Source organism: Catharus ustulatus, chromosome 18 (assembly GCF_009819885.2).
Source record: "Catharus ustulatus isolate bCatUst1 chromosome 18, bCatUst1.pri.v2, whole genome shotgun sequence".
NCBI classification, from domain to species: Eukaryota; Metazoa; Chordata; class Aves; order Passeriformes; family Turdidae; genus Catharus; species Catharus ustulatus.
The window spans coordinates 3,527,835-3,549,756 of NC_046238.1; the positions used below are offsets into that span (position 1 = coordinate 3,527,835).

The 21,922-nt window shown below is 42.6% G+C and overlaps 1 protein-coding gene across 16 annotated transcripts in view; it reads right to left on the minus strand.

Annotated features, from left to right (window-relative positions):
* Nucleotides 1-99: 99 nt before the first annotated feature.
* Nucleotides 100-21,922, minus strand: part of ATXN2 (ataxin 2) — a 48,760-nt gene continuing 26,937 nt past the window's right edge. For 9 of the 16 annotated variants that reach the window (XM_033075472.2, XM_033075486.2, XM_033075482.2 and 6 more), the window contains 12 exons: nt 21,638-21,745; nt 20,690-20,760; nt 19,697-20,004; nt 19,217-19,280; nt 18,949-19,101; nt 17,970-18,036; nt 15,905-16,089; nt 15,181-15,313; nt 11,020-11,073; nt 5,910-6,055; nt 5,115-5,342; nt 773-1,780 (listed from right to left, as the gene is read on the minus strand). In XM_033075472.2, the coding sequence (XP_032931363.1) occupies nt 1,577-1,780; nt 5,115-5,342; nt 5,910-6,055; nt 11,020-11,073; nt 15,181-15,313; nt 15,905-16,089; nt 17,970-18,036; nt 18,949-19,101; nt 19,217-19,280; nt 19,697-20,004; nt 20,690-20,760; nt 21,638-21,745 (1,721 nt within the window). In that variant the 3' untranslated portion in view covers nt 773-1,576. The other 7 variants (XM_033075475.2, XM_033075473.2, XM_033075480.2 and 4 more) reach the window with 7 other exon arrangements.

A 21,922-nucleotide genomic window follows, 5' to 3' on the forward strand; every position in this document is an offset into this window, starting at 1 on the left:
CTTCTTCCTGCAATGCCCCTGCAGCAGCAGCACAGAACAGACTCAGGGCAAACCCTGGCTCCAGAACCTCAAAAATCACCACACAAACACCGAGGAGGGTCAGTTTTTAAAACTTTTTTTATTTTTTAATTTTTTTTTAAGTTTTTATTTTATATTATCTACAAAGTAAAAGTTTTCTTAACTTAAAAGTTACATCACTGTCTCACGATAGTGATTATCTCATCAAACGTGATTTATAAATAATAACTCATCCGTTTGACGATTAGAATTTTTTTTTTTTTTTTTTACTGAACCTGTTTCAAGTTTAGTTAGAAGTAAAAGGGATCTCCAAGTCTTGATTTTTAGTGATAATAGCAGCAAGAATCACTCTTGTTACTTCTTTTGCTAGCTGACGAGTTCATAACTTTGAAGGGTCATTAAAAAATAAATAACTTCCAGTTTTCAGCAAGCAGAGTTGGGGCACTTGCAGGACTCAGATACAGTGCATGGAATTATGGAATAGCCCACAAGTTCCTAAATGCCTCTACTCAGTCCGAATCTCTCCCACTGCAAGATGAACTGTTAGCATTCCTAGTGGATGTTACAAGAAATCAAAAAAAAAAAAAAAAAATTTTTTTTTTTTTTAAACAAAATAAAATGAAATTCTAGTTTTCTGTGCTTCCAGTTGGCAGAAGCAGTAGAAGGAGGGTATTTGGCCTACAAAAGGTATCCAGCCTTTCAGTTATTCCAGATGAGCCTTACAACTGCTGTTGGTGGTGGGCTTGTACTGTAAAAAAAAAGTTCAAATGTAAATAATAAATTGGCAAGCCACACAACAGTTTGCTAGTAAAGTGGTCACAGGACAACTACTGAGCTCAACTTTCTTTTATTTTTATTTTTTTTTCTCTTTTTCTTTTATTTTTTTAGAGAACAAAACAAAACCCTGCACATCAAGATGTCCTTGGGATGATTTTTTTTTTTTTCTTTTGCCCTACCTAAGCCCTCAGCAAGCAGCTTTGTTCTGCTCACACATTCCCCAGGAAACATCAGGTAAAACTACATCACTACAGAAGTTCAGACGCTCTTTGAACTTGAATAATCAAAGAAGCCTAAATAAGGTTAAATTTAAAGCGGAAAGAAGTCACACAACTCCAACTTTTCCCCCAAAGCAAAGCTGCAGAATGTTACTCTGAATTCAAGTTTAGATTACAGTTGTCACTTTACTTTAACAGCAGCCCTACCCCCACACAACATTTCACTCCTGCCCTGGAGATTTAATCCAACCTCTGATCATTATAAACGACACACGGTCCATCCCCCACGGCAAATCCACGGCAACACCTGGAAAACTCAGTCCCACAGTGCCAGTGTCTCACACTTTACTTTTCTCTACTCCAGCTAGAGAAAAAGCAAGAACATTCCCTGCATTAGGTACATCTCACCAGCTAAACCTACGCTCCTCCAGGCTGCCAAAGCGCAGCTGCGAAACACAAGGACATCTTAAGGTTGGTCGGTCTTTTTTTTTTTTTTTGTCTTTAAATTTTTTTTTTCCCCAAAATCTGGTTTCTCCCAGTCCTCACTCCTCGACCTGGCTCAGTTAGGGTGCAGGTCTCCCGGGCACACACTCCTCACCTGAAGGGTGGGTCATATAGGGGAAATGTGTTGTTGTCGAGACTGGAATGGGCTGTAGTGCACTTTGAGCGAGGGCGGCTTGGGGACCACCGGGAGGCTGTGTCGTCATTAGCATCATTGGAGCATGGGCAGTTGGGTGAGAAGGAACCATTCCTGACTGTACATGAGCCTGAAACAAAGAGCTCTTTAGTATCATGGTCACAAGGAGGCAGCAACTCCTGGCCACATGACTGGCGAAAGTTTGCTCCGGCTGCAAATCCGGAGGTTTACTCTTCATTTGTTTGGATTTTTTGTTGTATTTTTTTTGTTTTTTTTTTAAACTAGGTTAGGGGTTAAGGCAGAGGTTGTAACACAAAAAATAAAAAAATAAAAATAATAACAACAAAAAGGAAAAATAATAATTAAAAAAAGGGCTCAAGTCCTTACTGCTGGCTCTGAGTCGCGTTCTCGGTTTTAGCCATTTTGCCAGCATTAAACAGGGGGGTAGTAAAAAAATAAAAACAATTCAGCAACAAATCTTCAAAACATTTCTGTTAGTCACCTACATCAAAGCACTTCCTAGAGGGTACAGACAGGAACTTCACAGGCACTGGGAGTCTGGCATCCCTTCCCCAGCTCTCTCCTTGCACAACCCCACGTTCTCTCCTGGCTCCCTGCCCTGGGAACCTCCCTGTCCTCTCCAGTGACCTGTGCCCACACAGTGCTCAGCCAAGTCCTCCTGACATGAGTGATTTCATCCCTTCACACTCTCAGGGCAGCTTTGTTCTGCTTCCAGTTCAGCTCATCGCAGTTCTTGTGTAATCTGAGCAATCAGGGCTAAGTCTCAGTGGAAAAGGAGATTAATCCTTCCCATGGCTGATCACCTCTGGCAAATAAGTTCAGGAACTTGGTGGGTTCTTTAGCTCAGAGCAGTTCATGTCTCTAGAGGTCATCAATTCATTTTATTTAAAAACCTAGCAAACATTAATTTCTTAAAAGCACAAAGGAACTCAGAGCTCTCAGTGGATTTCTCCTGGGAAAAAAAAAAAACAAAACAGCCCCAAAACCCCATCATTTGTACCTAAGGTTTGCTTTGTCCTTCTACCATAGCCCAGAACTGCAGCCTCACAGGTCTCCCATGCCAGTAAAGACAGATAGCAGGTAGTGGCTAGAATTTTATTTCTTAAAGACAAAAAGGGTTACTTTGACTCATCACAGACATTCCCAAACTCTTTGATCAGACTTGCACGTGTTAGTAGCACCCCAGAAGCCTTTAAAGGCAGGAACTGCAATTCAAATCTCACTCTTGCTCTAAAAAAGGTTTAGGAGATCAGGCTGTGGAACAGAAATACCTCCCAGGACTGGCTCCACGTTGACTTTGACAAACATGCTATTGTAGAAGCCATCATTATAAAGCAGCTATTCATAGAGCAGCTGGAGTCAATACACACAGTGGATAAAATTTTTCTGCTGTGGCTCAAACATTTTGCAAATTGGCAGCTGACAGCACTGTGTAATGAATTTTAAAGTACTGGTTCTCAAGTGAGATATCTACCAGCTCAAGATTCATCTGATAACCTGAAGGGAAATTGGATTGATCCCCTGTGTTGGCCTGACTGAAATTCTTACTACATGGTATTTCAGAATTGTGTTTAGAAGCTGGGAATGAGGCTGCTAAAAAACTATTAAATCCAGTGATTAGTTTCCCCACGATGGAATAATTTACATGCATTTAAAATTTCTGACAGAACTGTAGTTATTCCTTCACTAGAGATTTTGGAGGGAACTACTTCATTGGGAAAGTCAATTAGTTTGGTGTAACTCTCACAAATTGCAGCTTTCATTCTAAAAGAATTGCAGAAGAGACTGCACAAGTTAAAATCAAGGGCAAGGCAGGCTTTGCCTGTGATTGCTAAAAGTCCTGCCTGAGCAGTCAGTTCTGACTCAAAGCTGGATCTGATTTGTTGAACTTGGTTTGCTTGGCACACAGAAAGGAAGGCAATGGTCACATCCTGCATCCCTGGCCTGGCCAGGGCACAATTCAGGCACAGTTTTACCCTTTCACAGCCTTCAAGCAAATGTTTCATGTTTCAAATCAGAGCACTGGACATGCCACTAAGCCAAGACCCCTCTGAGAAGCTCTAAACACAACCCAGGCATTCACAGCAGTGCCTTCACACCAGAGCAGAGCAGGAGTCTTGTTTCTGGCAGAAACCAGAGAAGGGGAGGAGGATGTGCCAAGATGCCACAGCAATCATCAGCTTTGGCCATCCTCTCCTTATCCTCTCCCCAAAAAAAGCAGAGAAATCAAAAGCCTAAGAGAGCATCAAAAAGCTAAAAACTCAACATCAGTAAAACGATTCCTAAAGAACTATTGATTTATTGGTTTAACTGACTGTCCCAGGGACCAAAGCAAAGATTTTATCAGAATTCTGCAAGGGACTGGACACCTGTCAGATTAACATCCCTAATCACAGTTAGTCACTTTATCCCAAACTATTGTTAACCTGTATAAGAAGGCAGAAGCCAGACACCAAGTTCTTGGTCTGAAGAAGAAATTGTGCAGGCAAATTACTGATTGAACTTGACAAAGGACACTAAATCCAGGAGATTTAGTAAACATCAGAAAACCTGTGTCACACTGCTTTACACAGAGCTCTTGATTAATCTATCATGTGCTTCCCTTCCCCAAATCCTTCTTCTCAGGGAGCTGACCACAAGAGAGCAGTTCAGAGAAGTGGGTTTCTGATTCTGAAGCAAAGACTGTTGTTTTAGGTTGCCCAACAATCTTTGGGAATCTTCAGCACAAGCAGTTCATTTAGAACCACACACACCCCACACAAACACCACACACACAGAGGTTTCTTTCTGCAAGGATTGTCCTGCAGCCACCTTAACTCTCTCCTCTCTCCCTGCACTGCCTTGCTGCTCCCTGGAAATCCTGTCATATCCTTTTCTGGATGGGTTTGTATAAAATTTATCTACGATGCAGAGCCTGAAAATGCCACCAAAAGCAGCAATTCAGCCTTTCTGCACTCAGCTCCCACCTCCAACCTTTCTGTATGCCAGCTCTTCCTGGGATCAGGCACCTGACTGAGCAGGGAACCGATTTGGCCAAGAAATAGCCTAAAAAGGGGGTAGGGGAGGCAAATTTCAGCTGAATCATGTCCCCAGCCTGCTCTGCTCCACGGCCAAGCAGTTCTGTGAGCACAGTGGTGGGGCAGGGACAAGGATGGGAGCCAGGAACTGGGAAGAGAGCTCAATTTATTTCAGTAGCAGTGCCAGCTTAAGATGTCTTCATTAAACTACAGTTGCAGATGCACTAGGTGTTGGAAGCTGAGGTCCAAACACACTGTGTCAAATTCTAAATAAAGGCAATGTACAGACAGAAACCTAAAGAACAACAACAGGTAAGTCTGTGCTGAGAGGTGACAGATTGGCAATCACTTCAGCAGGCCCGACTGTCCTAACTTTTTTTGTGGCATTAAGACATTTAGTCTTGAAGGCTGTTAAACTGTGTTTACCTGGGGGACATGGGCCATGTGTGGCGGATTGGTATATGCAGGTTGAACATGGGAGGGATGAATGGTGAAGACTGTTTGTTGTGCTGTAGGAAAATTGTTTTGTGGAGACTGCGTGTTGGAGCCTGGCGTCATGGAAGGAGGGGTTGGAGCTAGACCTGCGTGGTAAATCGCCGACTGCTGCTGGGGGTTGGCCAGGTGCAGGGCCTGGGCAGCCTGGTGCTGGTGGTGCTGCAAGAAAACACAGAGATCACCTGGGTTAGGGCTGAGGAATGGCATGGATCCTGCTAAGAAAGGAGTGGGAAACTGCTCTCGATTCTCAATCTGGAAATGGTGAATTTAAGGATTGCCTGTGCTGGTTGGGAAATTCTTTACAAACCCACCAGGCTCAGCTTCTGCTGGCAAACAGAACCCAGAGTGCCAGGTAAAAGCAGGGAGAACCTGGAGCTGGGAGTGCCTCACAGCTGCAGCCAGAGTTACTCCCAGGAGGGATTTAAGGAATGCAGCACTATTCCAAGGACCACTTTGTTTTCAGCTGCTTTGACAAAATCCAATCAAACACCTCCCAGCATTTATCTGCTATTTCCACTTCACTCACATAAAAGCACTGACACAATTATGATCCTTCCTTAAAACACCCCCCATCCCCTGTGAACAGGGAGAAATGAGCAGTTAGACTCTGCTCCAACTTTTTCCTCCCAGAAAAATCAATATATCAACCTCAAGCACCAGTCAGCTGCAATCCCTTCAACACCATTAAACCCAATTTGCAGCTGCTCAGGCCCTGGGTTGTGTTACCTGCACGGGGCTTGGAGCAGGGTGGCTTCCAGCATGTTGGCTTTGCTGCTGGCCAGTTGGGGTGGCAGAAGGCTGAGGATGCGGAGGATGCGGGTGCAGGGTAGCATTAGGGTGGGCATACTGCTGAGCAAGTGAGCCAGTGGAAACTAGGATGAAAAAGAGAAATATTTAACACCAGGTGCAGGACATGCATCTCTATCAAGTCACCATTTGCATTTGAAGATTTCACTACAACTCAGTCTGTAAATGTATTCCCTCCCCCTTCTAAAAAAAAATATGTATTTATCTTGCAAATAGCTGATGAGCTTACCTTGCTTTTGTGTGGTTTGGTTTGGCAGGAAAGTCTATAAACAACCATAATTAGACAGATCATCTTCCCTAATTTGATAATGTAACATATACTACAGAGAGAAAAGCAGTATTTCATCTTTTGTTTTGTCAAACAGACCAGTTTGAAAGATCAAATTTATAATTTTCGTACAATTTAGGATTTCCTGAGATATACTTTTCAAAGATGTTACGAGCCATTTTTATTTCCACCATCCAAAAAAAATTCTTTGGCCTTATACCTGGCTAACCTCACCATGCTACTCTTCTGGAAATTTCTCACAGAACAGTCAGAGGGAAGCACAAACTCTGCCCATGAGCTCCAGAGTAAATAAACACACCACAGCTGAAAAAACTGAGGCTGCTTGAGCATCAAATTTTTGCTGAAGCCACTTTCTTGTGCTAAAATAAAACCCATTTTGCCTCTGCCCTCGAGGCCAATCTGTTCTGGATCACCACCATCCTGTGAGCTCCCCAACACTGCCATGGAATTCTTCATTCCTTCAAACACTAGCAAAGAAGGTACAAAATTCCCAAAAAGGAAGAAAATGAACAACAGAAAACTTTCATCTGTTGCTACAGCCGTGCCAGTCTCCAACAACAAACACCAAGTTCCTTCTTGGATCCTGCTCTGTCCTGCTTCAAATGGGCCACACTAAATCCTATTTTCTTTTTTTTTTTTTTTTTAACTTTTGAGGGAATCTAAGCAAGTATGAAAAGCCATAATGACACCAAGTCTTCCTTTCAACACAAAGCATGCAATGGGAAAGCAGGACCCTCAAAATGAGGATGTTTCCTCTATTTTTTTTTTTTTTTAGGTCTTGTGCAACAACCAGGCTGTGTCTGCAGCTACTTCTGTGTGTGACAACACGTGTTAATCCCTCTGATGTCACAGCCTGAAAGACCAAGGGGAGTTTTGCTGACAAAGTGCTAAAAAAGCAAACAGCCAAATAAAACTATCAACCTGCTCCTCATCTGTTTTGGTGCCTTTTAGTTGCCCTGAAGTTAATTACTGATGAGGTTATATATTTTTTAATGGGGTTGGTATTATATGATGGTATTATCTTGATGGCCATTGCAGTTTTCCTCCTGTCTGGTTTGTTATAAACCTTACAAATCCAAGTTCTAATACATTCCAACTCACCAGAATGCAGAGAGCCAGGATATTTTTGTCTAATTGAGGCTTTTTCTCCCTTGTGAAAGTTCCTCCTTTAGAAAATAACTGCCTGCCACATTTAACTTAATCCCTGGCAAGCTCTATTAAATCTTCACTGAGCAAATGGCCGAGCAGTGATGAGCAGTTTCAGGCTATTAATGCAGATGAACTAAATTCCTGCAGCCTGGAGTTGATCCTAATGTTCTTATCCACATGTGCAAGCACAATTGTACATTCTGAGACTTCCTGATTGAGAGGGGTTTCAAAATCACCTCAATATTTTCTAAGCACAGTGTCAAAAGCACCAGGATCTTCTGCCACAGCATTGGTCATGCTTGGAATCCAAGTATTTTTAATTTTTTTGTTTTGTATCACTACTAAAATGTATTTTGCAGCAGCATCCCAGCCATGCTCCTACTTGACTTTGAGACATCTCTCCTCTGACAACACCAAAATTATCAGTGGCAACACTGATCATTTTTACAGTACCAAGTTTATATCTTTCTACAGGAGGAAAATTTCTCAACCTCATTATTATTTACACTCTGAAGAAGGCCAGAAATTATTACCTTTGCCAAAGTAACAGAAATAAATAGAAGGAGGGATGATTTGCTTGCCAAAGGCACGTTAGACCAGCAATCCTCCCATTGCCTCAGCCACAGAGCTGGCAAGCTCTGACTACAAATTAACTCCAACTCCATTCAAGAGGCTTTAAAATGTATATGAAATTTAATTCTGAGTTGTAAGATACTCAAGGCTTCCCACATTGCTTGTTAAGAGCCCCCAAAATAACGTGGGACTCCCTTAAACCATTTGTGCAATTCATCTTTCAGTTCTTTATGACCATAATAATGAACTCAGTTGTTCTGAAGCAGATATTTCTACAATAAAACTTCACAATAAGGAATTTCTCTCTTAAGACACCACTTAAACCAAGGAATAGCACCCTAAAGAATAGATATAAACCAAGGGGAGGATCAGGTTTTTATCATAGTGCAGTTCTTCCAAAACCACCGAATATTTCATCCACAGCTTTGGATCTGAAGCACTGGACTTTTTTAATACTGAAAAATATTTATTTCTCTAGTTTCTCCTCTCCATTTTGTCTTTAGCAGATCACCCTAATGACCAAATTTGTAGAGCTTCAAACCACTTCAGATGCTGCTGCAAATTATGTTTTAATAGTAATATTAAAAGTGTCTTTCAAAAAAATGTTATCTGGGCACTTCTCTAAACCCTGGCCAGTCCCTGCACACAAACAAGAACAACTCAGCAGGTCTGAAATGCATTCCCAGTTCAAAACCAGAGCTCAGACTCCAACTCCAGCAGTGTAAATGGTTTTTCATGTTTAGTTAAGGCAAGTAATTCCTGCCAAGCCAATGAAATCTCTGAGACCAGCAGGGCTGTCAAAGGAGTCTTGGAAAAATCATGAAAAATTCACCTGCTCAGCCAGAACTAAAACACTTTCCCTGGGATTTTTAAAGGAATTTCTGCCTGGTCATCAAAACAGCTCACTACACAAATTAACAGCAAATAAGACAAGACAGGAGGTGAAAAAAAAATACCCATTATCCAACATTTTTCCCCAGCTGTCAGTATTTTGGAGATTTTCCAAATGGCCACCTATTATCTGAGAATGTGAAAGGACACACCTTACTGCAAGTCACCTCAGCTCATTCCAGCACAAATACACTGGGGGTTTCTCACCTTTCATGCCTTAAATTCCTCTGCCTGGGCTGACCTGCTTCACTTCTGCATCTTTCTATAATCAAATTGCTTCTCATGTGAGATATTTCACTGCACTGACCTGGCAGGGACACGCGGGGAGGGAAGCGACTCAGTCATGGAATGGGGAAAAAAACAAAACATCACAGGGACTGGAATTACTGAATTCAACTCTACAGAACTGCACCCCATTTCTGAGAGCAAACAAGAAGTAGTCAGCCACAGAACCCACAGAAGGAGCTGAAATCAAAAGAGGTCAGAGCAGCAGAAATCAAGCAGAACTCCCAGCTACAAGGGAATATGTGAAACCACATTGTGTCATTTTGTAATTTTGTCTTTTCCCTGGAATTTCAGTGATGCCAATGGTGGTCAGCGTTGGTCATGGTCCAAAGATGCATTGAAGAGCCTATTTTCAAGAACTGACCATTGAACAAACTTCAAAACTATTGCCAGAGCCAGTAAGATGGTGAGGATAACTACATTTAAAAGACCTGAATGGTAGGAAGCAAAGAAATAGCAAATGTTTCTTTCATCATACAAACATTTCAAGAAGTCATTTTACACAGGTAGAGTGGACTTCACTTCAAAGATAACCCAAGAAAGGAATGAGGTTATTGAAGTGATTTCAGTGCACCAAACCAAGAGGCATGAACACAGCACCCTACAGCCCCTGCTCAGGCAGAACCAGTGTGGCACAAGAAACACAGGAAATCTGCTCCAGAGGAGATTTTTGGAGAACAAGTGGTTTTTCTCACATCCCTCTTGCATGAGCTAATGCAAAAAAAAAAAAAAGAACAAAAAACAAACAGGAGAGTGCCTGGCATGGGCTGCACAGACTTACAGACAGACACAGCAACAAGTGCCACGGCAGGACAGGAGCAAGAACAGAAACACCCTGAGACTGCAACTCCTCCTTTGCCATGTCCTGGGTGAGAGTTCATCCTGCAAGCACCCCCCTCAAACCTCAGCTTCCCCAAAGCTGCTGAGCACCAGCAGACAAGGCAGGACTTTGCACTTCTCTGCCTTTCCTGGGAAGTGTGGCTGAGCTGTTGTGTCCAGAGAGCACCAGTCCCTCATCCCACAGTGCTGCTGCTCACCAGCACAGCCCCACCTGAGCCAGGGACTGGAAGTGATAAATTCACCTGCCAAGGAGCCCTCATCTCATCCCTGCCATACAATCATGACCACAAGTTGTTCCCAGCACCCCTTCAGTGGCAGCTCTACAGAAAACTTCCTCCACCTCAGCTGCAACTCGAGTTATTTCCTCCCAGGGGCTCAAAACTTGAGCCACAACTTTTTAGAGGGATGAGGCCCAAGCTACTTCTCCTTTTAGGAAGCTGCTCAGGTGTAAAAATCGTGTTTGGCTCATGAAAAGGTGCAAGGCAGCTCCCACAGCTTTAAGGAGAGGCTACAAAATCACAAAGTGGTTTGGGTGGGAAGGGACCTTCAAGATCATCTTGTTCCACTCCTGCCATGGGCAGGGACACCTTCAACTACCCCAGGTTGCTCCAAGCCCTGTCCAACCCTTGGGCACTTCCAGGGATCCAGGAGCAGCCACAGCTTCTCTGGGCACCCTGTGCCAGGGCCCCACCACCCACAAAACCCCGTGGATTTCTCAGAACCCACTTGTGGCTGCAGATGGAAAGACTGGGTAGTGAAATCAGAGATTATTCCACAGTCAAAACAAATTTTTGAAGAATTGACAACTCAGCTTCCTGTGATCACATAAATCTGTTCCAAAGCTCCATTCCCTGCCCACTGAGAGGAACCTTCCTGCGTTTTCCACATCCTGGTTTGGTGCAAGGAAACTTGTTCCCTCAACACGTCCCATTCCTTTAACATGTGGTTCTTTAGAAAGTGCTTTTCTGTACAATCAAAATTAGTACAAAAAACCCAACTCACTGGCAAAGTAGAAAGAAGGGCCTGTCTCCTTGTTGTATGGTATTTTGGGACATGCTGAATTTGGGAAATAGAAAGGTAAATTAGCCTCTTGCCACGTGCATACTTCCCATCTTCTGGAAAGGTCAGTGTCACTTAATTTTTTTAAAATTTTTTTTTTTGAAGACTCTAGAACCATGCAGATATTTTTATTTACTTAGCTGCTATTAGAGCTAGATATTTCATTTTACAAATGAGTGGAGATGAAACACAAGTCTCGAGTAAGCCTTCCTTCTTAACTGTGACACTGAGGTCTGCAGTTCTTAATTAACACAAAAAGTAACTTTATGTCAATTCATGGTCTATTACTGTCCACTGTAACAAGAAGGTTAAAATGCAATTATACTAGAGCAGAAACTGGCCCTTGCTTTTTCAGCTATAGCACTGCCATTCTGAACAGTTCCAAGACAACTTTGGTGACTGGTTCACTCTTAGTCCCTGGAGAATCCTCTGAAGTTTATATTTTATCCACCATTGTACTATCAGGGGAATAGAATTTACTCTACTGCTGAGACAGAAACCAGATAAAGTTAGAGACAACACCAGACCAGTAAAACATATGCAGAAAGGGAAAGGGGAAGGGAGAACAGGGACAGGAATGAGAGCACAAAAAACAGGAAATGCATCCGTGTAAAACCAAGGTCTGGTTTTACACAACTTCTCAAACACAAAAGTTAAGTTTCTCAGAAGACTCCAATTATCTGGAAACAATTCAGCCACATGGAAAACTAACACAAGTTCATTGTCACAGGAATGGACTCTACTCAGTAACCAAATTTTCTACCAGCAGCAGAAGCCTGGTCTGGGCTTTGTGTGACACAGGAGCCAAACTGGGACCGTGGCCAGCAAACTCCAGCAGCCCAAGGACAGGGACTGGGAGGCCACCCCGAGCCAGCAGCTGCCAGACAGACACAGAGCCTTGTGAACCCGAGGTGCAGCTGAGCAGGGCAAGGATGACACCTCCAGGTGGGCTGTGTCCAGGTAAAAAGTGCCACATCTCAAAGTGTCCCGGACACGGGCGGCTCCGCAGCTGAGGCGTCACAGACGCTGTTACCGTCTGGCTGGGAAGAAAGTTTGGACATTGTCCTTCCCCATTCTGAGGGGAAAACCTCAATGATCTGAGCACTTCTCTGTCCTGTCTTTAGCTGGGGTTACTGGGAACATGCAGCTCTGCTTGTCCCTCTTGGCAACAGCGGGGTTGTGACACTGTGAACTGGCAGGAAATCCCAGAGGTGCAGGAATATCCCATTAAACAGCATCAGACAAAAGTGCTTTCCTTTAAAATGGAAGAGTGCTTATCACCAAGTGTAGGTCACTGTATGTATTTTGGATTCAGCTATCTCTTCACGAGACAGGAAGGAAAACAACCCCAAACTTTTGGCAGTGAGGGTGGTTCCCCTAAATCCACAGGAATTTCTCTTGGCTGCCAGGCTGTTACTACGTCCCAAACCATTAGTGGAGTTTCAGATCTTACCAGAAAACATTTCACACCTTAGGAATACTTGATAAGCAGTTTCCCCCCAACCCCCAGGTCTCAGCACAGTAGTTCTTGCAGACATCTTCTCTCTACCACATTTGTAGGAGAAAAACTGAGTGAATTTTGCAGGAGTAACTCAAAGCAAGCACCAGCACCTCGAAGATTAAAAGGGCAGCGTGGCCCACTGAATCCTGATATCAGTGCTAAAAAGAAGCAGTAATATATTTTTTAAAAATCAGATAGCAATTTTAAAGAGCTAAAAGGGAAATTGTTTGAGCAAAAATCAAATGCAGGAGTGGTGGTTGTTTCTCAGCAAGTTGTTACTCTGTACTTTCAAATTATTTTTAAGAGAGGACCAGAATCAAAGGTATATTCAGGTATATTCAGTTCAAATGTGGGTAAACTTAAGATCCCCAAAAGACAGAGCATAAGTTACGGATATTTTCTTATAGTCACTCAGTCAGATGTGAACAATTCCAATAATGATGTTCTTTAGCTCCACAGGCAGCTCAGACTGGTCACCTCTGGCATTCCTGCCTTTTCCCACACATGGATAAATGGAAGCTGAAGTGGACACGTTACAGCTGGACACACTTTGAGGAAGCACAGTCCATCTGGGCCAGGTCTTCAGGCACTCAGCACATGGAAGACTTGCAAAAAAGTGAATTGAGAGGCTGCTGCAGAACATCAGGAGTCATTGCATGTGTCACTGTCACCTTGGAAGGTGAAGGGTACATTTGAGACAGTTCATGTTCACTAAACACGTCTGCACAGGGGCAAGAACACACCCTTCAAAAAGCTCTATCACATGGAGTTCATGATCCTCTTGGGTTGAGTGGTTTCAGTAACAAAAATTTCAAGCACTCCATCATTTACTGGAAGGTGGGAGAATATTTAGAAGAGTCACCAAAGTAGCTACTTGAAAGAACACAGGAGGACAGGCCATTTCTGTTAAATTAGGTGCTCTTGGGAAAGTAATATTTAATTACATGGCAGGAAATACCAAAGAACTCTCAAGTTTGACCCAACTTAGTTGTTTGCACTGGCAGGTAGTCACATATCTACAACAGACAAGCTGCAAAACCAACACAAAATGAGATCTAACAGTTGTAAGTTAGAATATCAGTGAAAAAAAAACTATACAGACATCTGATCAAAGCCAAGCAAGGCAACAGGCTTGTACTTCAGCACTGCAGAACCCACTGATTACAGAAGATAAGGATGGTGCACAATGGGAAATTGCTAGGAAGTCACATGCAACCATTCTGAATCAAATCTCAGATTATCTCATGTTTGGTTTTATTTTAATTAGAATTTGAGAGGAGGGTTTTCACCAATAAAGGTCTGAAAGCCTTTGATCATTCACTTTATCGGAATTCTATTTAATCTAATCAAAAAGCAAACAGAATATCTGTTTACATGGACACCTCAAGCACAAGAGTTGAAAAGATCAAAGTAATACAATTAGCAAGGACCTGAGAGAGAAAGATTAATCTCTACAAGTAACTTCCATTTCAGCTTCAGCATAAACGAGCTCAAATGTTCTTCCTCCAAGTGTCAAAATAAGTTATTTTTGTTTCTTAACTCTGTTACCACACCACTGCAGAGATCTGACAGGATGTTTTCAGACGGGTAAGACACCTCTTAAAAATCAGAATTAACTTCCCACTAAACTCCAGATTCTCTGTAAGTTTTCATGACATGTCATGGACTTCCATGAAGTAGCAGTGTGAAACTAAGCACCCGAAAACATACAAAGATGTCTAAAGGTACAGAAAATCTTTTATTAGAATCTAAGTCAATAATATACGTGACCCAATAAAACTTTTCCTCAGATGCTATAACAAGTATTGAAATGCCATGTTTTCAAGAGACCATCTGCTGTTTTGACATTTTATGACAATTTCCAAGCCTTAAACAACCTTGACTCTACCTCTTTCAATAGCATGTTTTGCAGTGAACTCTTTTTTCTCCAAATTGGGCCTTGACTTATCATACATTTATAATGCTTCAGAAAGTTCTTGCACATTTTACTTTTGTCACAAGGTAACCCACATTTTCAGCACTTCACTGTAAGTGAAAAATGCCCATCTGATAATGCTAGAGACTAATTGTCCAAGTGAGAGCAATACATGAGCTGTTCCATTTACTTATTCTTGACTTACCAAATGAGAAAGGTAAGCAACACATGGTTTATTTTGCTTAAACAGCAGTGTTTCATACTGTTAATAATGCCAGTAGTATCATAAAGACAGCATTTCACTAGTTGCCAGAACTAAAGTCAAGTTTGAAACTGAGGTCATAACCTTGCAATAAAACAAGTACTAATTATAATCAAGGAACAAACAAGGGATGATGTATCAAGAGCATCAAGAGAACTTGAACAAACTTCTTTCAGCAGATATTCTTTAGCAGCTCCCAGGTTGAAATCTCATCTTGGTCACTGGTATCCTACTGAAATCAGCACACTTGAGTTTTCATTTGAACCAGCTGGCTCAGTTTTTTCAATGCTCTGCTCATCATCATCATCTTATGAAATATAAACCACATCTACTGAATGATACCCATGCCTGAAGGCTGAGATTAAATACATCCCCTGCACAAGGTAAGGACTTAAAAAGTTACATAGAACACAAAACGTTTCCTACCATACATAGCATGTGTCTGTTCATGCGCACCGTACTGTGTTGCAGAGGAAGATACTAAACCCGGCTGTGCGTGTGCTGGTGGGGCCATCATCCTAGCGTTGCCCTGTATTACAGGGCTATAAACATGAGGATGCTGCAGGCAGAACAGAGGAAAAACCACACAGTTAATTGGGGGATTACTCCAAAGAAAGTTTTTTTTGTCATCTAAATAGTGGTGGTTGAAGCAGAGGCAGCTCGGCCTTGCTCGAATGCAGAGCGAGCTGAGATCGTCCCAATTGCTTCCAAAATTTAAGGGCTGACAGAAAACACTGGCATATCCAATTTTTGTCACTCTGATAATGCACCAAGCTTATACATTTATCCAATTACACATGTAGATTTAACAGCCTTTGAAGTAAGAGCAGTCCACCCAGTAAGTTAATTTTAGAACACTTAACCAGAAGATGTGCTGGCCACGACCTAAAGAAATTCTTCAAAGAGCTAAAAAACCATATCAATAATAAATGCCAACTTCTAAACTGACCTTAAAATTCATTAGGACATTAAAATTCATTAGGACCTTAAAATTTGAAGGCTTTGAAGCACATTCCAAGATCAGCACGTGTGCTCCAGAACACAGAAACTCTTCAGGGTGACTCAGGACAGGACACAAGAGGTTTATTTAGCTCTGAGCCACTTCATGATTTGTGTTTGGATTGATCAGGAGCATGGAAAGGACTCTTACCTGAGATTGGTAGTGTGGCACATGCTGCACAAGAGGCTGATTAGGAAACTGTTGGGGGCTATATGCAACGTATTGCGTAGAGTAAGCAGGTGGAGTAGCTACAATTGGAGGGCCTGCTGCCGAGGCAGGATGCATCATGGTGCTCTGGTGGTGTTGGTCTTGCCGCTGCTGGGGCATATTTGGTACTGGAAAACAAAGATTTGTCTCATGTTAGAAACACAGAGAAAAAAATCTGGAGCTTCCTGAAAGGTTCTAGGTGATAATAATGTTATTGGGACCACGTGGAATATCCTCAGCCCACACCTTTAACCAGGGTTAGAGCTCTGTCAAAAAGGAACAGTGTGAAGAAGTTTCTCCAGGAAACACAGGATTTTCATCACTGCCTTTGGGCTGCATATAAACATCCTCAAACCCAGCCCTGCCTTTTTGTGAAGGAAGGTGGAGGGAGAGAAAGACTGACAAGAATCAGAAAAGAAAGGTTATATCAGGATACCTACATTAACCAATTAATCCTGACCCTTTTAAAAGGCTTTTTCACTCTCTATGGGAACAACTCAGCTACTGTTCCATCAGCTGGAAATCTGAGTCTTTATGTCAAAATAACTTGTGCTTATGGCTGAGGAGAGCACAATAAAGGTCTCCACACAGCCACAACTTGAAGTATTCACATCTTTTGAGTTTTGTGTCACCCCTCAGGGCAGCAGAAAGCAAATTTTAGGTCAACACTGAGGGAGTCAGAACCTATAAGGAGAAGGAATAATTAAGAAGGAAGAAAGATGAAAAGAGCAGAGCAGTGTGGGATCACCTGAGCTCTCCTGGGAAGGTGACCACCCAACTCACTTGGAACAAACTAATTCAGCCTGCAAAGCATGGGCATGGGAGCTCCAGGAGGGCTGCAACTATTAACTGAGCTACCTCAAGCACCTCTAAACTCCACTGCAGGGGCAATAGCCCAAATCACTTAGGGAGAGGAGAGGGAAATGTTGAAAACATCAGTAAATTCACTCAGTGATTTTATTTATGCTGCAGATCAACAACAGAAAGAAGTAAATACAGGAGGCAACTTGAAGAGGCACAGGGCTGTAACCCAGGCAGCTCCCTCAGGGCTGTGCTGCACACAGGTGGATATGCAGAAATAGTGGAACTTAAAAAGGAATTAAAACTGGAGCTGCCTCACCCAGCAAACCAGCACTCAGTAATGTATTTCTGACTAAAACAGTGCTACCAACCAGAAGATTTCAGGGGTGAGCCCACAGTGAAGTGACTGTGTTTTAACACAGAAACACATTGCAGGCTTTTGTCTGCCCTAGGTTGATAAAGGCCACTTGTTTGCTTCTGAACAGCAGCAAACAATTTCCTCCTGCAGTGACTGGAGCTGCAGTGCTGCTCCTGTGCTGCAGCACTGGCTGCCACTGCAGATGCATTCACTGGGCACAGATACAGCACTCCCTGCAACAGGAGCAGAACAAGAGCAGCACTTTCTGCTCCCTCACTGCCCTGCCCAGCACAGGGAACATCTCACCACCCATGGTGACTCCACAGCCACGGGTGTCACTGAAACACTGTCATTGTTAGTCCAGCTGTTCAGCCACTGGGGCAGCAGGAATGAGCAAGAACAAACTGGAACCAGCTCTTTCCAGAAGAGCAGCAGAGCAAACTTCTCCTGAAGAAATAGTGACTCTGCATGTTGTTAAAAAAACCCTTCTATTAAAGCACCATCTGGGACACTGCTGCAAACCAGTACAGAAAACCAGCAGAGAAGTTCTCTTTAAACAAAGCTGTAATATTCATGAAATAAAGGAGATGAGCAGCTCACCCTAATGTAACAGAGACATCTTCCTGTTTGTCAAATCAGATTCCAAACCAAGCAACCCCCATTACTCAAACCTGGCTGAATTAGTTTATCTAAAAATCCATTAGTATTTCCACTTACATCCCTTTATTAAAAATAGCATTTAAAATATCGACTGAAACCAAATGACCATGGATTAGAAAACACACAAACATTTGTCATTTAGCCATGCTGCATGCAGACTGAGAACCAAACAGGCAGTATTATTCTCACCTTTACCTGCTCTATATGTCTTGGCTTGGTTCACTGGCATGGGCGTCATGGGAATAGGATACAAAGGCTGAAACAGAAGAAGTTGAAGGTATGATATTCCTTTAAAAACTCACTGTCTGCTGGGGTGGGGGCCCCACTCAGCTTTGATGTGTTTCTGTTACATGGTTTAGTGAACTCTGCCTAACCTATGAGATTTTCTTGGATCAGTGTCATTAAGGCTGCATGGACACACAACTAAGAGCAGATGGTTGGCAACAACCAGCCCAGGAACGCTACTGCTGCTACTGCAGGCACTGGGCTCAACCTGACAGCCCCACAGCAGCTTTTTGGAATAAAGGACAGGGCTAGGCTGGGTATCAGGGAAAGGTTCTTCCCACAGAGGGTGCTGGGGCACTGCCCAGGCTCCCCAGGGAATGGTCCCAGCCCCAAAGCTGCCAGAGCTCCTGGAGTATTTGGACACTGCTCTCAGGGACAGGTTGGGATTGTTGGGGTGTCTGTGCAGGGACAAGGACTGGGCTGAAGATCATTGTGGGTCCCTTTCAATTTAGGATATTCTATGATAATGGAGCTAGATTTGAAATCCCTACAACAATCAGAAACCAGTGGGACACAGCTGGAAACAAAGGAACAGTTGCAGAGAGTGAGACTTTGCTTGGAGGACTGGGAAGAAACCTGCACAGATCTGCAATAAACGTGGGCTGCTGGCATTTACAAGTGTTTGGGATTATCTGAACATCCAGATTGAGGGAGCACTGGGAAAAGTCAGTATTTACACAGACAAAACTTAACAAGGTGATTTATATTTACAAGAGCAATACAAGCTGTATTATTTCACTGGTTTAACTCAGAGTTCCCAAGCTGCAACGAGCTGACCTTTCAGCTCCTTCCCAACCCAACCCAACCCATTGCATGACCCCCCTAAGTGTGCTCAGCTTCCTAAGGATCTCTGGGAAGTGTTGAGGAGTTTGCAGCACTTTACCTGCACGCCTGGACTCACTGGAACCGGGTACATCATATTTGGTGCAAAACAAACAGGCTGAGTGTACACGGGGGTTGGCTGCTGATGCCCCACCATGGAGGGGCTGGGCTGAGCTTGAGGACGAGGGGAGGTTGGTGTAGTAGAAGGTTTCGGCTACAAACAGAGGTGAGCAATATGGATATGGCAGGGTTAGTTTGAGTATCCTCCAAGGAAAGGTTGGCTTATAAAGATCTACTCAAAAGGCTCTGTTAAACATCAAATCACTTACTTGAGCAAAAGATCGGGGGTTGAACTCTTTAGCATTAGGATTAAGTGTTGATTTTCTAACTTGCCTAAACATAAAGGACAAAAAATTAAGTTAGGCATTATTCTTTTCCAGGAGTATCTGCAATTAAGAATTTAAGAAACACCTCATTTCCATCTGTGAGTCAGATTTCTGAGAAGTCAAACCTCCTGTGGCACACAAGAAGCCACTCTCATTGAGGGACTCTTACTACAACTATCCACAAAAGTTTTCCAGTTGATACCACAGCTCATGTGAGCCAGGAAAATATGGAAGTAACATTTTAGATATGAACTTGGCATCCACAGGACCAGAGCTCTGCACTGAGTCAGGAGATGACTTTCAGGGCAGTCCCTCCCCTGTGTAACAGCGCTCAGAGCCAGGAGTGTGTCACCCAGTCCTGACTTCTACCCAAGGCCTGATGTTAATAAAGATGTGCTTATTCCAAAAGGCATCATTACTCACTCAGAAGTGTCCTTCTTCTCCTCTTTATCCTCTTTGTCTTGTTTACTTCCAGGCCCAGATGTCTGCACACCTTGGGAGGTCACCTCAGGCCCTCGCTTTTGCTCAGAGCTGTTACTCATGGAAGGAGAAATACTGGGACTGTTGGGTTTGCTACTGCCACCATTGGAGTTGGTGTTACTGCCAGCTTCTATGATAGATTCCTTAGGGGTGGATTCTGTCTTTTCTTTAACTACATCTCTTGATTTTTCACCTTCTCGGGTTTTGTTTAGCAGCTGATCCACTGCATCTGAAGAGGAACTGGACTGTAACTGGAAAAACCCAAGGGATATATTCAGTAAATTGATTCAAAACCCAGGAGAGACATCTAATGCTGTCACACACACAGAGTAAAACAGTCCCACAAGCCTCAATCATCTAGAAATGACCTTTTAAAACACACATTTCCATTTCTACTAGGAAAGAAATCCATGGGCACTGACAGTGTTTAAGCTGGCACTGTGTAAGGAGCTCTTCAGCCACTCAAGTGACCTCTATGTTGATTAGGGTGTGACAGGAAAGCTTCAGGCAACCCTCTGGACTCATCCCCTGAGTGATTTAACAGCACCACTTGAAAAGCTAGCCTGATTTAATAAACCCTTATAACCAGGAAATAAGTAATATGAATTCATCTTCAATTTTCCTCTGCAAAGCTCTTCATTTAATTTTGCAACAGCTCCTCCATATGGAGTGTGAGATGATTATTTGTGCCTAATGATCAAACAGGTTTCAAGTCCTGTTTTCACTCCACAGTCAATATTCACATTTATGTGCATTAGGTAATTATGCAAACAAGAGTCAGCATTGATTTTACAATATCTAACATGAATTCTTACAGATATTTTCATAAATTAAGCAAAAATATAAAGACTTGTTAATTTATACAGTGTGTCCAACTCATTAAAATAATCTGGATGCACATGAGAATGATGACACCATTAACAGAGAGAAACTTACCCTAAAGTCATTCTTAAATTTCTTTAAATCATCAATCTGTTTTCTATGCTCTGAAACAATTGGAGAGACACCTGCCAAACACAAGATCAACATTGTCCAAGCATTTCTAATACAAGTTTTATACACATTACTAAATTTGCAGAAACAGAATGGTTTTGCAGATATAAAAATGAGATCCAACGCTTTTTTTTTGGGTTTTAATTTGGTCCAATCCCATGACCTACGTGTATGAGCACACAGAAAGCTTCTGTGAAAGCAGAGCATTACATAACTGATTTATCTTTAGTTCTGATGCACCACACCAAGGCAGAAGCCCCGAGGTGCAGGGACTGCAGAACTCACTGAACACAAAGAAAATGCAACAAAACCCCCAAGCCAGCTTGTGCCAGCATTTCAAAACACAGCAAGTGAAGGAGAAACACTCAGCAAGGTGAGCTTTGTGGTTTATGGTTTAAAGCTTTCTCCAATGAGAGAATGAATGAATTTGGTTCTCAGTTTAACAACATGGAAAGATTCTGGGTTTTGAGAATAAACTACAGAGACAAACAAATGTAAGGTACATCAGGAAAAGGCACAGTGAGAAAAGCTCTGCTGACCACCATGCTCAGAAGTATTGTGAGCACAGCTCAAAGCAGAAACACTTTCAGTCCAAAGGCAGCTAAAAAGCAGCTCTGTGAGCAAGGGAAAGAAAGAAGGGAGGAAAAAAAAAGAAAAAAACCCAAGTGAAATCACACCATCCACATGAGCATCTCTACACTTGGTGCTGATGGAATGAGTCACAAACAACATTTCAAAGTGCCACTTCACAACTACATGACCAAATTTCACTGTAGAACACCAGACTGCCTCCAAGCCTTCCTTAAAATGCCAATTAAAGCAGCCAGGACAGCAGGTTTAGTGGGCACAATTCCTATAGCACTGGAGTACATGAAAGCTTTGGATACAAACCTTTGTTTTCAGGTTTAGAAAAACTAGGAGAAGTCTCACTTGGCTTTATATTCTCCTTGTTTCCAGCTGCAGAATTTTGCCTCTGGTCCTGAAGCCTGGTATCTTTAGCTGGAAAAGAAATTGCCAAAGTTATTCTCCTATACACAACTCCAACTAAGCAAAGAGAGAAGGCAAGAGAGAAACAGGGGAGAGATTTAACCATTTTTAGTTTGAAAAACCTTTTAAATTACACATTTCCTGCATCTAGTTGGTGCCTGGAGGATCATCCTCCCTCCCCATCCTACT